At 42.4% G+C, this 17,679-nt stretch overlaps 1 protein-coding gene across 2 annotated transcripts in view; it reads right to left on the bottom strand.

Annotated features, from left to right (window-relative positions):
• The window catches only part of ssbp4 (single stranded DNA binding protein 4), a 91,688-nt gene that overhangs the window by 72,509 nt on the left and 1,500 nt on the right, over nucleotides 1–17,679 (bottom strand). The window contains exon 3 of one of the 2 annotated variants that reach the window (XM_025053966.1): nucleotides 5,274–5,303. The exons of the other annotated variant lie outside the window; for it this stretch is intronic. Within the exon in view, the coding sequence (XP_024909734.1) occupies nucleotides 5,274–5,303 (30 nt within the window). The remainder of the gene's footprint in view (nucleotides 1–5,273; nucleotides 5,304–17,679) is intronic. 2 annotated transcript variants of the gene reach the window in all.

Below are 17,679 nucleotides of genomic sequence, written 5' to 3'. Positions count from 1 at the left end.
GGCCACAAATCAGGCACAGTTTCTATTGGGGGGACTTGAAACCGTCCGCTGTTGGATTTTTTTTTCTTCCTTCCCCTCCTCAGTCGCTATTCCGTAGGTCTGCTCTTCCTCCCTCCGCTGCGCAAACGGAGGGGGCTCCTTAAAGGGAAACACACGCGCGGGAACATAAGCGCACACGAGCGCACACACAATTCTTGTTTACTGACCTCAGAATCAGAAGAGGAGGAGGAGGAAAAGAGAGAAAGACGTGCTCTGCACCTCCGATCAGCTTTGTGTATAGTCTTATATAAAGTTTGACATCTGCCCGCTCTTGGTACAGTAATGAGGACACATTTGTCTTTTCCAACAAATTCTTAACCATGTTGTGGAAGACTAGCTAATGCGTTGTGCCTTACTGCATGGAGATCACCAGTGTCATTCCCATGGTATGGGAGGAACGGTCTATGGAGTTTACACCTTAACTCGCTTTTCTCCAGGAACTCCAGGATTATTCCAACAATCCTAAAACATGCTTGAGCTCAACGGGACAGTCACGATTGACTGTATAATTGTCATTGCGCCCTCCCCTGATGACTGCTGGGACTGGCCCCAACTCCCCCTGTGACCCTGAAAAGGATTAAGCGGTAGAAGATGAATGAATATTAGCAGCATACGGCTCTAGGGTTGCATACGGCCCACAAAACAACTCTATCTTGCTCAGTATAATCCACATAATGATTTCGCTAGTTCTGCAGCATTGGTTATGTATTAGAAAATGACAGATCCACCCCTACATCAGGCTATGGTTTCAGGGCGATGCCCAGGGAGAGGCAGACATATCTCCAGTATGTGAAATGAAGGAACTTCTGACTAAATGTACAGTACGAGTCTGTGATGTCATTTCCAATTAAAACCAAGTCAAAACTGTTCTGGTAAGGTGTCAACAACACATGCACAGACAGCAGGCTGCGCTACATTAACGAGCATACATGTAGAAACACAGACGAGAAGAAATCCCCATTAAGCTGAAGAAACTCTGATAGAAACTCTGGGTCTGCATTAAAGGGCTATGAACGAAGAGTTCAGAGGGTCGGGATATTTTCAACCTAAAATGTGCAAATCAAGTCGCCTTCAAATCATCAGCTAGTATTGTCAGTTTAAGTAGCTTTATTAAACCAGATTATTGTTAGCTAAAAACCAGTTGACCAGTTATCTTTCCATGATATACATTACATTTGCACCAAACCACTGAAAGAGGGAATGAACATTAAAACTCTAAGCCCTGGTGTACTGCTTGTCAAGATATTGCGTAACTTTATTGCCAATAATATACTGTATATCAAAACATATATCATACATATCAATATTGACAAAATACTGGCAGGAGGTCTTTAAAGTGCCTGTAGGACATGAAAAATCGTAAGATCATGGTGGCTGTGTTCAATTCCCTTCTACATTTTAGCACACACTCACTTGGTCATGATTTTCTTCAATGTTGACCAATGCAAACTCAAAGTCCAATTTCAATTTCTGTAGTGATTTCAAAGCAGAAGTTACACATCTAAAAATGAGTGTAAAGTGTAACAGCTTACTTAATCCCACTCCTTATTCCGATTATAGTGTTTTGCTTCCTTGTCAATATAAATCTATACAGTGATTCTCTAGACTTCTAATGTCACCAATTACCAATACTGTATCTCATATCAATATATAAATTAATTAGAAAGATGTTTATAAAATGGTGTCCTTGGGTGACTGAAAGGCACCTATGAAATAAAATGTATTATTATTATTATTATATAAACTGCTTATTTGATGTTATTATAAATAAATACTGGCATGGTAATGTAATTATCTTAAATAAATAATGACAGTTATGACATGTACACACCAACAAAAGCAGACTAAATCAAAAAGAATGTCACGGATGATCTAAACCTGATTAATTCATTTTACCCTGGTTCAGGCTGGTCCATGCTACTTGTGCACCAGGCTAAAAGGGTCTGCTGTAGTGATGCCATCAGCCACACGTTCAGATGTCATGTCCAGACAGTACAGTACAGTCCTCACATGGCAACTAAGATAAAACAGACCCCAGCAGCAGGTGTGCATGCCTTAGGTTGGACAACAAAATGAATCAGTGGGTGGGATTCTGTTTGCATGTTTGGAATGCCAGAATAATAGGGATTGACTGTGCTTTTCAGTCTGCTGAGGATCTCCAGGTATATTTCTGCCAACTCTGCATGGAACTGAAAAAAAGACTTCAGTATTAACAATCGTGTTCAAAGTTCAACCCCAATATGGAATTATTGCCTTTGGAGAGGTTCTATAAGTCCGATGACATCTTTTTCCTCATAGCATAGCATAATTATTATTTTTGACTATTTCTTATGTTTGGTGGTATGCAAAAGGAGCTGCAAAGGAACTAGGAGCACTGCAATATGGGGGTCAAGTCAAAAAGGTTTAAGACTGATATTTTAACACCTGTTAAAATGTCTGATTTTGTTTGTTTGTGATGTCAACCAGTTCCTTATCTGTGGGCTCATGCACAAATTGTACATAGTGTGCCAAGAGTAGATCAACGGAATACTGATAACGCACAGTACACAGGGGCAGAGAGAACCCAGACACAAAACATGCAGTTAACGTCTTCACTCGACACATGACCACAGCATATACCAGTCCACCTGTCAAACAGGGTCTGTGGGACAAGAGAGTCCTTACCCAACACAGTTTGTGACCAGACAGAACCAGGATGCGGGCAATAAAGTTGTTATCCTTCTGTGTTAAGAAACTACATAAAAGAGAAAGATAAACCTGAATGTTTGTTGGAATTTCTAAAGAAGGTAAACGTGTAAGCATCAACAAGACCTTTACAAAATAATTCCTGTCAGAAGCACATCACTATCTTCAATTAAATATGACTTTAAATTCTTAGGTGAAAAAACATAGACTGACTTTGATCCTTGTGATGAGGTGAATCAATGTGGGCAGAAAAGACTAAAAAAAAAAAAAACCTGGACCTTAAACATCCAAAATCATTTTGTGGTAGAAGTTCCATCCGAGCCGGGCCAGAAATGCATTGCGATGAAGAACACAGTGAGCCTGGCCTGACCAGAGAAATGACTCCTGACTTGTACAGCCAGGTTATAATTAATCACAGGTGGAACGTTTCAATGCCACATTAATAGAAGCCTTGACTCACTATCAAGTCCCCTGGACCTGCATCTGTACGTTGGTTGTCAATATTTGGCAGAGAAAACACTGAGACCAGCACAGAAAAACACGAAGCAGCAGAGTTTGTCTGCCTTCCTTCATTTCTGTTCGTCAGCTCTGATTTACATCATTCCTCCTGATCACCAGGTTCATTGGTGTCATGTCTTCAACACCTGACACCCTCTCTACGCCCATCATTTTCTGTTTTGTGTATCAGGCACATAGCAACAATTGTTAAAACTTGCCGGGATGAGAGTGACTCTCTGTTCCTCGCTGCTGGAATATTAAAAGACAAAGAAGGAGCAAAAGCTCCAGCAGTTTAGTCGTCGTGCAGACACACGCGAGAGAAATGATAATAAAATCCACCCTCTACACTACGTCTCTGAGCCTCCTCGTAAAAGTCTCCACGAGTCTAAAAACACCGTTGTATCTGACAGAACCAAAGTCTTAGGGTTAGGATACATCTGTGTTACATTTTTGCATTTCTCCTTTGTTTGCTGTTACGTCAGACTTAACAGCAGCAAAAGCCGCCTTACCATCTACAGTATATAACATTCTTCCAGTGTGTTAAAATGATAAAAATGTTGGTTAGGTTTGTTGTTTTAGATAGCACTGAGATTAGCCCCTGGGGTGTCTAAGTAAGAGCCCGTCTACAGCGTTGTCACATGACCAGTCTGGAATCATGGTACACACTGTCTTCTGCAGCTACTACTGGAAAATGAAGCAGTGTACAATGCTAATCAGAAGCAGCTGTGTCTGCATGAGGACAGGCGTGCAGCTCCACACACTGTAGCTCTGTGCACGCTCACACTGTCGACCCACAAACGTGATAAAAAAATTTTTGGTCACCATTAAAAGATAATGGTGGAGCCTGACACTTTGAGGCTGCTGACTACTGATGTTGTGTGGCCAGTGTGGTGCGGTCAATGCGGTCCACATCAGAACTGCAAGACGGGCCGAAAAGTTCCAAGTATTCAGGGTGTGTACCGTTTATAGCTTTAGTGAACTTATTGTAAGGACAAACTATCTCTCTCTCTCTCTCTCTCTCTCTCTCTCTCTCTCTGCGTGAAATGGCAGCCTGAGAATCCTACTGAAGAAGAGTCAGTGGTGCAGTTCCAGGGAACTGTTTGTGTCAGCATAAATCTGCTCCCTTCAAGCTGTCCTATGAAATCTCCCTCTTGAATTTGTTTGTCAACTAAATGCATCGCATACCGTCATTATTCTGTCTCTGTTGAACACTACATTTAACACTGCGTGTCACTCCCAACTGTGGAGACGCTGATCAAGATGTCTTCTTTTGTGGCTGAATATATCACAGACAGATTCCACTGCCAGTCTAGACACCAGGGGCTGCTAATTCATGGAAAAGAGACATCCATGTATACCAGAGTGCCTCAGACCAGGGGTTTTTACTAACCTTCTGCACCACCAGTATGACCACCTCTGAAAATATCTGGCTCTTCAAGCACCACTCGGTGACTCGGTTTTCAATTAAGGTTTTTAAGTTAAAAACATAAATTGCAATTCAATGGAAATTAGATTCATCAAGATGAATTGTATTGTGGTATATATAATCTTTATGTCACTCCCCAAATTGTCGTTTCTTTTTTAGGGGCTGTGTATTTGTATTTTCTTTTTTTAAAGAAGCAGAAGATATTAGTGTGGTGGGTGGAGGAAAAAGCTAGTGAAGAAAACGTGTGTGTGTGTGTGTGAGAGAGAGAGAGAGAGAGAGAGAGAAGGTTGATGTAAATGCTTTACCATACCACAGTATGGTAAAGCCCACCACAGCTTTACCATACTGTGTCATGTGTGAACCAGCAGCCCACCACAGCTTTACCATACTGTGTGTACATCTGCCCAGTGATCGCTCAGACAGAACAGCATGTTGTGGCCCTGTTCTCTTTAAATCACTTAGACAGAGGCATATTTGCAACAGCATCTCTTAGCTATTAAAAGATGGAAGGACACGTGTAGGATGGGCCGCAGTAACAGACAGACAGTTGAACATGACCATGTGGTAGGAAGGAGGATTCTCTGATGTTGAGGACCACACGGTGACAGGGACGGATGACTCCCACCTTTGTCTACTGATTATAGGACCCCAGACTCTGAAAATGATTTAGTGGTAAAAAAATGAAGAAATGAATCAATTATTTAAACAATTAATTCAACCAAAATCTAAGACATAGTTATTTCCTGTTATTGGAAGAACAACCTAGTGGACAAAACAAACTAATGAAGGGAAGGTTTTTAAAGATGTTTTTAAAGAAAGGAATACAATTCTGGTCTTTAAACGTGCAACAAAATAACAGTGTCTCCTTCAGTTGCCTTTGATAACATAGAGTTTATACATTTAGATGTGAATGCTACTGTTTTCTAAAACAGTGTTTCCCAAACTTTTTTTTCTGGGGTCCCATAATTTAAAAAGTCACAAACCTTCGCAACCCAAGTCAACAGATTACAGATATTCCTAAACTCTTGGGAAACATGATGCAAGACGACCCAAAAAAAAAAAATCTCTTGCGACCCAAGTGTCGTGACCCAGTCTTTGGGAAACAATGTTCTAAGCAACTGGCTGATTTAGTAGTGTTTATATGATAGAAACATGAAGAATTAAGATTGTGCTACTTTTCTTTACATCTATGGTGCGTCAGATAGCTGGAGTCCTTTCCAAAGAACTGCTTTTGTCTTCTGTTAGTTTAAGACCTGAGACATGTGGTTCCATCCTCTGTCTGCTCACACTCTCCATCCATTACCCCTTACCCACTGATGTTTGGCCCTGCCATCCTCCGCCTCTCTACCACCACAATATATTGGCTTTTCCCCTTCTCAAATAACCACAGCGGTGCCGAGGAAGCCGAGAGGCCGCTGACGACTAAGAGTGAGAAGTGAGAGTGGTTGCTTACTGTTTTGGTAACAGGCTTTGTGGTGCTCTGATTCCCTAAGCTGAGAGTAACATGGCGAACCACAGTCACGCTCTGATAACAACTGTCCAAGCCAGAGGAACGATGCTCTGCTACTGGAAGGCAGGCGAGGAAATTGCATCATTAATGTGGAAGCGGCCACTTTGCCAACAACATGCCTCAATGGAATCTGTAAAAACATGGTGTGCCAACACGACCCCCCCCCCACCTCACACACACACACACACACACACACACACTTCTCCTTCTCTGCATTTAGCAACATTTCTCTCTAGTACCGCCCCTCATTTCCCTCCCCCCGTGCCAACACATTTTTGATACTCTGTTCCAAAACATGCTTGCCAGCGTGCGTGCCTACACTAGCGCATGCATACATTTGGCATCTCAGTGGTTTGTCTGTGCTGCGTGTATCCCACACTCCCTCACACACCACTGCCAGCCAGCGCTGAGCAGTGTGACCTCCCACTGCCTCAAGGGCCCTATGTGTGTATGTGTGTGCGTGTGTTGGGGGTAGGGAGGATTTAAGCAGACGGGTAATGGGGGTTGCCACACCAGGGAATCGAAGAGATAGTTGTCTATTCCACTTTGCCCGACTAGAGTGGAGCAATTATGAACGTCATCCGCTGCCAGAGTTTTACTACGGACGACATATGGGAAAAGAAAGAAAAAAGTCTCCAACTTCAGTAGTCAATAAATGTGTCCTAGTGTTATTCAACATGGGACGCATCCCACAAATTTAGACTTTAATTTGTAAAGGAATAAGCAGTAAAGGAATAATGGACAAACTAAAACACCACAACAGTTTTTGACTGGATTGGCTGACAAAGACAACAGACTGAGACTAATAGAAAGTCATCAACATTTTGTTGTGTGTGTCGCACGGCGGGGTCAACGAGAGGACAGAGGATTTGAGAAGACGGTTGTGTGTGGAGGACAGAAGACAGCACTGGGACGCTGCCAGCGTGTAGAGGAGAGACAGGAGTGAGGGCTGGTGGAGAGCTCATTGATGTGACGAACAAACTCAAAGTACCGTCCATTCTTAATGTTCCCACCACCTACGCACGCTGACTGGCAGAGAAGAAGTGAGGAGGGAGACAGACACGGAGCACTTCTGCACTAACTTTGCCTATTTTTCTAAATTCCAGAAATATCCACAGTGGGATGATGAATTTAGGGCTGCCAGTGCTGTCAGCAGAGTAGGACGAGGGTATTGTTTGCTTTCCTCTCCTCCCACCTCTTCTTCTCAATACAATTAGACATCTGAACAGTCTGACCCACACCAACCTGCCTCGTGCTTAAACCCAAAATCCGTCATTTTTAAGCCAGCTAAAATGTTTAATTTATTTAAACACATTTGCATGCAGGGATATACCCGGTGTTTGTGTCTTAGCACCAAATGAAAACAGGGCCAAGGATGTCAGCTGTACTGAGGAGGATCACAACAAGTACTCCCTGAGACTGAGGCTCAACATGTTCAGGTCATTCATTTAATCGTATGAAAATAAAACCTGTCAAACTGTTCATGTGTGTGAGGGTGACAACCTTTGGTGTCTTAAAACAAGTGACTTAAAACAAAGAAGTAGGTTTAAAAAAAAAGTCAGGAAGGATTTAGACTTTATGACTCGTGTGTGTGTGTGTGTGTCACGGGACAATGCGTGTGTGCCTGGTTCATGGGAAGGGGGTGAGAGACTTGTAGAAAATAGGTTGACGTGACCTACATATCCATGTAGCTTCTTATTAGCATAGTAGAGACACAGTCCTGTACGCACAGAGAGAGAGAGAGAGAGAGAGAGAGAGGGAAAGACAAAGAGATAGAAAACTAGACAGAGAGTCCAGACAACAGTGACTTGTGTCACAGACTGCTAAGAAGCTGTTTACATTGTTTGCTTTGTTTTGGGGGTATTTATTTTTTGCCTTAACACCAGAGCAGGGGACATTAACACACACACACAAGTTCATACTAAAAAGTTGACAATAAATCCAGAATTACACGTGCCGTTTTGAAAACCAATCACAAGGACGTGTGACTGGATTCTGTGCCAACATTGTCAACATCCAAACAGTTTCATTCTAAGAGGCTGCACGACAAATAAGGTACGTCGTGATGCTAACGTTGAGTAGCACCGCGCTAGGGAACAAAGAAATAAAATCAATGTGAATGTTTCAATTTTGTACAGGAAACACGAAGGACACGGCGAAAACAAGAACTAACGCAAAAGGACAAAAACAGCTCTGTGATTCACGATCCACCACTCGACCATCACCAGCATCCTCTCCTTAGTGATGCACTTTATCGGTAAACATTTTCTAACAGTGAATTCCAACACAACAGCAGTCATCTTGGCTCTGAAACAGCTTCAGACTTCAGGGCAGGGGTTCTTTCCTCCCTTTTTCAATCATTCCCTCTCTTTTCCTTTGTCTCCTTCTATCTCTCTCCCTCCCCAGGACAACTATTAATCAGAGGCAGAAATGATAGATGTTTTGCTCAGCAGCAATGCCATCTATTTTGCCTAAGTACAAACTGGAGATGTGCTGTGCATATTTATTGCTGAAGAGAAAAGAAGAAAAAAAAAACAGCAGTCGCTCCAAAGAATTCGCAATTGCACACGCAAGACCACATATGTGTGAAGCGCGCACACACACACACAGAAAATACACATACCAAGACACCAACCCACACATATGTACACACACAGACACACTGCCTTTCACAGTGACAGCGGGGTCTGGCTTCAAATATAACCAATACTCAGCTCTGCATCCCTGCCTCTGCTTGTGTCTGAGCGTTTTAGCTTTAGTTTTACCTCTCTTTCTCCTTCTCTCTCTCTCTCTCTGTGTGTGTGTGTGTGTGTGTGTGTGTGTCATGGCACCTTGCAGCTCCTTTCAGTGCACCGATGATGAAGTAGCGCAATGAACGCCGTGGTCAATGCTGGCACAAGATCTCTTCAGAAGACTAACTCAGAGGCATCAGTGAGTCATAGCTTCAAGTTCAAAGCTAATGCGTTCACCAGAGGTTTAAATCACGAACATGATCGCTCACCTTTGGTGCTGACTCATGCAAACGGATTGATTCCCAGTTTTACCGTGAGCCACACTTTGGCACCATACATAATTGCATACATAAGTCTTTGGCGTCCCCTGTGGTTTCATTCTAACAATTTGACAATATATTGTGTTTACCCTTCAAAACAGCTCCCACTGAGGCGGGGTATGTTTTTCAGGCTTATTTAACAACATCCCTGCTGTTTGGGTTTTTCATTTTCCACTTTTTAAAGACAATTGATTGTATTGAGGTTCAGGCTCTGAGACGTCCAGCTGACCTGGTTAACTTGTGTTTTTTATTATTTGTATATTTTGGTTATTTCCTGTTTAGTTTTACTTGTGTCTAACCCTGTGTTTCTGCTCCCCTCCCCACCTGGTTTGTCCACATCTCCCTATCCGTCCCCACCTAGCGTCTTTCCTCAGTGAGCCTTTGGCCTGTGGCAGGGACGTCAAACTCATTGTGGTTCAGGGGCCACATACAGCCTTAGCTGTCAAGTGGGCCGGAACAGTCATAACATAATTACCTATAAAAAGGAAACGGTCCAACTATATTAGCAAATATTCATATTTATCATTTTAAAAAAACATCACAGACCTGAATTGCATTTTTTTACTTTCAAAATTCACCAAGCTGGCCAGTTTGAAACCTCTAGAGGGCCAATATTGGCCCACGTGCCATATGTTTGACACCCCTGCTTTATAGCATCCAATCAAGTAATTATGATGTTAATCATACGATTGCCTGAGCAGGTTTATTAATTGGTACCAGTTGCTGAAATGATGCATCATAACATTGGCGTCATCTCTGGGTCACGTCCAACACGGGGAAAGATTTTTGCTGTTTTTTTTTGTTTTTTTTGACTCAATGGAAGACGGCTTTTGACAACGAGGAGGAAGGCTACAAAATGTGTGAGCGTCACGTTAAAGACCAGGCTTCCTTTCCACTGCATTTGTTCCCTCGTTTTCCCACATCTTTGCAGAAATATATCACATTCCTGTGCACGTGGACGATGGCAGAGGTAGAACATGTTTTTGCGCATCAGCCTCCAGGACTCATTTGCATCTAACACAGCGACGGCTGACGTTCAGACGCGGTCGTAAGACAGCCTCGCCACTGACTGGCTGGGCTACAGCTGCCCCCTCCTAAAGAATGCTTACTTGCGTCCTGGTGGTCTGCCCAGCTCACTGGCCAGCTGGATGACTAAATGTCTGCAAGCGAATTAATTGAATGGGTCATTCCGTGTTTAGGAATATGACACGTGTTGAGGCGGGGGATGGGCGGAGCTAATAGGCTGCAGCAGGATGCAGAAGATGGAAGGTGATTTGTCCGTTTGTAGCCAAGATTAGTTTAGTCAAAGTGAATTTTTACTGAAGCACACTTGTAAACAACACCAGTGCTATACAGATGATGCTGAATGCATACAATTTTACACCTTTAATTCAAGCTAAGAGCAATACAGTAGGTTAGCTTATTTAGGTAATATACATAAAAAACAAAACAATAGAAATACCATAAAAATACAGAGTAATATTCCTGTGATTCATGATGTGCTCATGAGCAAATTCACTTAGGCTTACACATGTGAAAACTGTCACATTAAATATATGAAATGACTGTCAGATTCACATTAAGCGTACGTTGAATTACACCCAGCAAAGAAAATCAGTTAATCATTCTCTGTTGTTTCCTCAATTTCCTTTTTATTTTACACAGTAATTAACTCTGCGTCCTCTGCTCACCACCTCAATCCTATCATTTCATCTCATCTACACTGAGTTCTGTCTAACGCTGAGACCAAATCAGGCCACTCTGTCCTCCTTTAATGACTTACTCAGCCATGAACTCTGTGCATGACTGAAAAGCCTGTCTCTCCAAACCGGCCATGCGCCACGAGAACAACTGGATGTCTTGGCAAAGCTTGAAGTGAGCCACTAACAGTATGGAGATACGTGATAATGAGGACACAGACCTCCACTAGACTGTGGAGCACGCCTCAGTATTCCAGCATTTGTCCAAGTAAATATATCAGAAATAATTGCACCAGGTCTCCACATTTCCTGGCTGCACTGATTGGGGATGAGATTCAACAGTAGAATAGAATCAGACATTAGTCACTTTTGAGTTCTCAATAAGAAGCACAGTAAGTTTTATTTTTCATTCTTGTCCAAATGACCAAGAGTTTGTTCTTGTGAGAGCTCAGTAAAGAACGCAGCTAACGCTAAAGCACGCTGCGATCGTGTTGCTGTCACTGCATCATGTCTGATAACAACAGTGACAAAACTTTGAAACTGTTGGGATCATCTGTACTGTGGTGTCACTCACTGAGTGCAAGCGATGCACCGTTAGCAGAGAGAGAGCCCGTTAGCGCCACACGCCTGTCATAGTGTTATAATTTTCACGGAAGTAAGAGAAAATAAATCTAGTTTAATGACAGTTGTGGCGCCTAAGTTAGTTTACCTACCTGCTGTACTTACTTACAGCTTATAGTTGTGTTGAGGTTAGAAAAATGTTCACCACTCAACTATTATCTATTCTCATTCATTTGTTCAGTTTAGAGCAGGGGTCAGCGACCTTTCTGAAACTGAGAGCTACTTCAAGGACACTCAGTAACACAGAGAGCTTCTTGTCTGATACAGACTTCCTGAACAACGTAATAATAATCAGTTCTGGGACAGACAACAGCAGACACTCTTCTTACAGCAAGTCGTTCAATATCGTTCAAGTGGAACTGATTCAAAAGCACAGTAACAGTACATGTTTTGACTAGTTATATTTTTAGAACACACCACAGGCACCTTAGGTCATTGTTTCCCAAAGACTGGGTCGTGACCCTCAGGTGGGTCGCAAGAGGTTTTTTTGGGTTGAATAATGTCTATTGAGTTGGGTCGCGAAGGTTTGTGACTTTTAAAATATGGGTGCCCAGAAAAAAAGTTTGGGAAACACTGCCTTAGGTAGTCCACAGGGGCTACCAGGTGACCCCGGGCAACATGGTGGTGGGTGTCGAATCAACCTAATTCCCAAATCTGAATGTCTTTGGTCTGTGGGAGGAAACTAGAGTACCTGGAGGAATTTCTACCTCCAAACAGAAAGATCAACTAACTGCCATCATGTGACCCACTTTCTACTGTGGCAAACATTCACTTAGAGAGAATTATGAACATCTCTCAGTAAACAAGGCCAAAGATTCAGAGGTTTAGTTATCGTCTCTCATCAGAAGTTAAAGACATGAGGTTGTAGTGAAGCTAGTTGTCTACAGAGGTTACGGCAGGACTGGTTATCTAGTAGTGTTAAGTGTCCAATGACACTTTTAAATGAAAAAACAAATAGTCACAAAAAAAGCAAAACCTGGTCACTCACTATTTGACCGTGCCTGTTAACTTATTCTGTCGACAAGGGTGGTTTATGGATATAGGTAGCCAGAAAGTTTTGTTTCAAACTCCAATACGATTTCTTTTGTTAGAATCACTGTTGTATCACTGCAGTTTGCATGATTTTTGGCCACATTTTTGCTAAAAATACCACGATTATATAGAAAAGAGAATTTGGAGACTTGATGTTATAGCACAGAGGTGGCGCCAGAGCATCACAGAAATGCTCCATCTTCTCAGGACCCACTAGAAAATCATATGTGTAAATATGAACTGATACAAACACTCTCTCTCTCCCTCTCTCTCTCTCTCCCTCTCTCTCATGTCCATCGTCGACAGACTCGACCAGGGAGCAAATTTGCCCTCTTTGTTTTGTTTGTGGGGCTTTAATTTTGCTGCTGTTGGAAAATTACCCATAATTGCAGCCTGCAAATGCTTATCCCTCTCGTTTTGCTCTCCAGCTAGTCTCTAGTGAGCACTAGCCTGCCGCCACCATCCACACACACACACACACACACACACAGACACACACACTCCTCTCACACTTGCGTGTAAGTGTGTACACAAACACAGGCTGCCACCATTTGCTGATAAATGGCTGCTTTTTTGGTTTTTGGTTTTTTTGCTCTCTCTCTCCCTCGCTCTCTCTCTCTCTCTCTCTCTCTCTCTCTCTCTCTCTCATGTCCACCCTGAGGTTGATAATGAGCGGTGGGTAGGAGGCGATTTATTTTTCGGTACTATGCAGCTGATTTGATTAATCACGTTCTTTCTTGACTAATTAAATTACCATAATAGATTACAGTGTATTTGAGCCCAGTTGCCTCGCTGTTTGTTTTCAACTCCTCAGTTAAAAAAAAATCATGTTTTAGAAAAAAGCGATGATCAATGACTTTTATTGTCCATAAATAATTCAAGAGCCGTTTCTCCAGAACAGAAGTTGATCACTGAAAAAAAATCTACACATGAAACTCTTGACAGTAAAACACTGAGCGCAGCCGTCTGTCTGGCCGACACACACACACACACACACACACACACGTGATGCATTACAGATGGTTCCGTTCACTCATGGTAGTCTGTAATGTACCCTGTGTGTTGCTTCACTCTGCTGTACTGAAGTACGCTCAGCTGGAGAGTACTCCTCTACTCTCCCCTCAAACAGTCAAGTGTGCTGCCCTCTGGTCCAGATATAGATTACTGGGTGACCTGTTTATTTAAGCTTGGGGTTTTAAATCCCATGGTTTTATCTTTCCCACAGTGGGACACGGTCAGTACCGTGTTTGTTCAGACGAAGAACCAAATGTGAGACTGGAGAACAAAATTTGGGCTTTTTTCAATTGTTGTTTCCTCTGATAAAAGAAAACATCCTCACAGACGTACAGTATCTGAGACAGGAAGTTGTTTGACCTGTAGAGGCAGAGAGTGGTCAGCAACACTATTGGCTGTGGGGGCTAAAAATAGTTTTCAAACACTAAATCAATGCTGTTTTTAAAACGTGAACAACTTATCTGACAGTGTAACAGCAAAAATATATTAAATTTACTTCAGGTTCCACTATGAAAATTGGTTCAACCAAGATAATCTCAACTGTTTGGTTGTTGTTGTTGACACACAAACACACAGTGGAATTTCATCAGGTACATTTTACCCATCTGTGAAAACAAGGACCAATTTAAGAAAAATGCAAATAGGCAACAAACTTCATCAAAGAGTGAAGACAAAAATAAATCCCAAACTGCGATAAACTTCTTCCTTTTATCCCTGTGAAGGACATAAACCTACAGTGCTTTTTCCATAAGTCTCTCTGTCCTCTTTATGGTTGCTGTAAGTCAGCTTTATATATTGTTTTATATTGTTTGGCAATAGACGCCGTGATAAAGCTTTTTGCTATGTCCGCACGAGGAGCCGCTAAAACGGTTTCCTCTGACGATTGTAGCGTGGAAAATGAAAGCCAGTTGCGTGCAAGTCAGTAGAGCAGAACATTCAAACCAAAGAAGAAGAAAGTCAAATAAATGGCACTCCCTGTTTCACTGTGTACTGTTGTTTTCCCTGTATTTGCATTTTTTAAGTGCGATGTCCTGAGCACGATAAACTTGTCCTGGAAACAGAAACTGGACGCACTGATAATGGTCAGCTTGGTGAGACGGGACAAAGTCGCAGAGAGAAGCAGAGGGAGGTGGACCAATCACTGGTTTTTATGATTTTGTTTTGGTCAATATTTATCCAAAAGAAACAGCTCCTTTAAATTCATCCCCTACTCTGTTGTAAACATACAGTAAACTTTGCTGCAAACACCAAACACGCCCAACAAACTGCACTGTTGCTGATGACAATTGGACCTGTGTCGTGTGAGTGCACCCCATCGAACCTGTGTGCAGTCACCTGACATGAAATGTTCACACCAGTGGATGGAATAATAACTGAACAGCTTTGACTCTTCCCTACAGCCTCTTCAGCAGCGTCTCTTACATCAGACATGTGGTGCGTTTGCTCGCTTGAGCAGCCAATAATGCAAAGTTGCCATCTGTCCAACGACTTCTGCCAAGATTTAAAGATACTGTAAATCTTGTGCGTCTTGCACAGGCCTCCATACGGCAATGTTCTAAACCACTGTTGCTGTGCAACTTGTAGATTCCATCGTTTTCTAATGATCTTTTTTAATGTTTCTGTGTTAGGACTGAAGGTGGCGCTAGACTAAGGCACAGACTATTTTTTTGTGGACTTCTTCATTTCCTATCACCATAGCAGTAGTTCACATAAGGATTTAATTTATAGTATTTTACAGCAGACGCCCCTGCAGACCCAAGTCTCACCACTAGGGTCAAAGGATGGGGCACAATTGATTTGCACCACCAACATCTGCCTAGTTTAAAAAGTGCTGTGTTTACCTGCTGTCACTGTAGCAGGTTTTTTGGCTCATTTTTAATGAGGGTGATTAAGGTTAAAGGTCAATTTGAAAGTTTGAAGTTGTCTAAAATAATTACATTGGATTGTTATTCAAATTTTTTTTTTTTTCTTAGTCAAAACTAAACACTCGTTACACTTGACCTGACACTCTAGCCGACCTGCTGCTCCACTCTGGTGGTGAGAGGAGCTGCTCTTCTGCTGGATCCTCACTGCATATGTATCAGACTCTTACTGTAGTCATTCAATCTGACACCGACACTCAGCGCTGATACCTGGGCTAATTCTTTAATCCGTCCTAAACACGCCGCAGTAGAATTCATTAGGATCTGAGAGCTGTCAGGGTGAGGTGTGTCAAATGTGTGTGACATTTTCAACCTCTCAGCAGTTTGACCACTGACAGTTCAACAACATCCTGTGGAAACTGCTTTAACTAAACCCTATTTCAGAGACGACATACAGAGTGTTTTTTGGTCATAATCCTTCATAGAAATTTAGGCCAAATTTGTTTTGAGTTTTCACTTACACACAAGTAAAAGACAGTAGACAAACACAGAGACATCTGCCAAACTGAGCCCAGATGGTCCGTCCAATCAGTGAAGAGTGAATGTAACAACACTTTTCTCTGATAAGTTCTAGTTACGTACAATCAAATGTTTAATTACGGTCATGGCCACCTCTTGGCATAGGCTATAAAGGCGGTCACCTAGAGTGCCATCTGCTGGACGGGCATCGCAAGGCTGTATGAGAGTGTGTCTGTGTTTGGGTAATTTCACCTAGGGTAACTGCAGATTGTGGTGCCCTGACTGTGGTACACGTGTTGGCCTTGTTAACGCGATCGTCTTCCACTGGGATACATCTAATAAATGTATTACGGTAACGATAGTAACAAATACATGACATATTCTTTTGTCTTTAGATCATAATTACGATCTGGCCTAAATATATAAATACTTGAAATAAAATGTAATGTTATTAAAAAAATCGTCATTAAAGATTTACTAGCACAGTACCACGGTACAGTACGTGGTACTTAGCAATGTTCCCGGACACCGTGGAGTCATCATAACCTGACAGTGAGTGGGTTATTTTAACAGTGACATGTTCTGAAGAGGAACCAGATATTCTCCATCCACGTGTCATTACAACCTCTCCTCTGGTGGTGATTAGATCAGTGGAGTGATCACACCAATACCTCCGACATGTCAGCCCTACACTGTGACTTGTTCACCGGGTGAAATTCATTAATGAACATGATAGTGTGTGTGTGTGTGTGTGTGTGTTTGGTGTGTGTGTTGGAGACGTTGTGCCGCTGCTCAAAGGGTTGCGCGTCCGCCTCACTTTCTAACTGCATCTGTTTTTAATATTTTTCATTTTTCACAGTGACATCAACATCCAGCCGCCGACCCACGCTGTCTGATTAAAACGTTTATCATGTTTATGTGTGTGTGTGTGTGTGTGTGTGAACGTGCCAGTGTTGTTTACTGCGGGGAAAATGCCAACTAACTACATTTAGATTTTCTGTTTTCTCCTCTCTCTCTCTCTCTCTCTCTCTCTTCCATCAGATGAGCTCCCATAAACAAACCAACATGCAAATGTACCAGTTAATAACACAAGCAAACACAGGTACACAAGAAAACCCCCACAACCCCTACCTTCCCAAACAAACACACACACCTTCTAGCCCACTTGACTGGAGGTGTATGTGAATAGACCACAGGCAGTGAGAGGTACAGAAGGCCAAGCTACTGCTGCTTTTGATGACTGCAGGAGAACAGAAGCAGCCAGGAGGTGTACTTCTGAATATACAAATGCTAAAACCCAACAATACAAGTTAGTTGTGTGAACACACACACACACACAGACACACACACTGAGTGTTTTTTCCCTGTAGCCTCTCTGTCTCCACACCTCTCTGCCCTCCTAACCTCTCCATTTACCGCCCTGGTGTTTAAAGAGTCAGACTTTCACACACACATCACGGCTTTCAAATACTGTGGAAAACTGTGGAAAACGGCCTTCATTCTTTTTGGATATAAAATAAAGACCACATAAAATGCAACTTTTTCACTGGTCCTACAGGCAGGATGGTAGACAGCTGATTTCTTTTAAGACACAAATACAGTCAAAGCCCAGAAGACTGGCTCCTAAAAACAAGTACGCTGGTCGTCCTGTTTTCAAGAGGTTACATTCTGACAGCAGGAGGTCTCCAGTTTGTATCCTGGGTCTGACGGTGGACTCTCTG

Source organism: Cynoglossus semilaevis, chromosome 2 (genome assembly GCF_000523025.1).
Source record: "Cynoglossus semilaevis isolate Cse_v1.0 chromosome 2, Cse_v1.0, whole genome shotgun sequence".
NCBI lineage: Eukaryota > Metazoa > Chordata > Actinopteri > Pleuronectiformes > Cynoglossidae > Cynoglossus > Cynoglossus semilaevis.
This window is presented reverse-complemented; position numbering and strand designations above follow the sequence as displayed.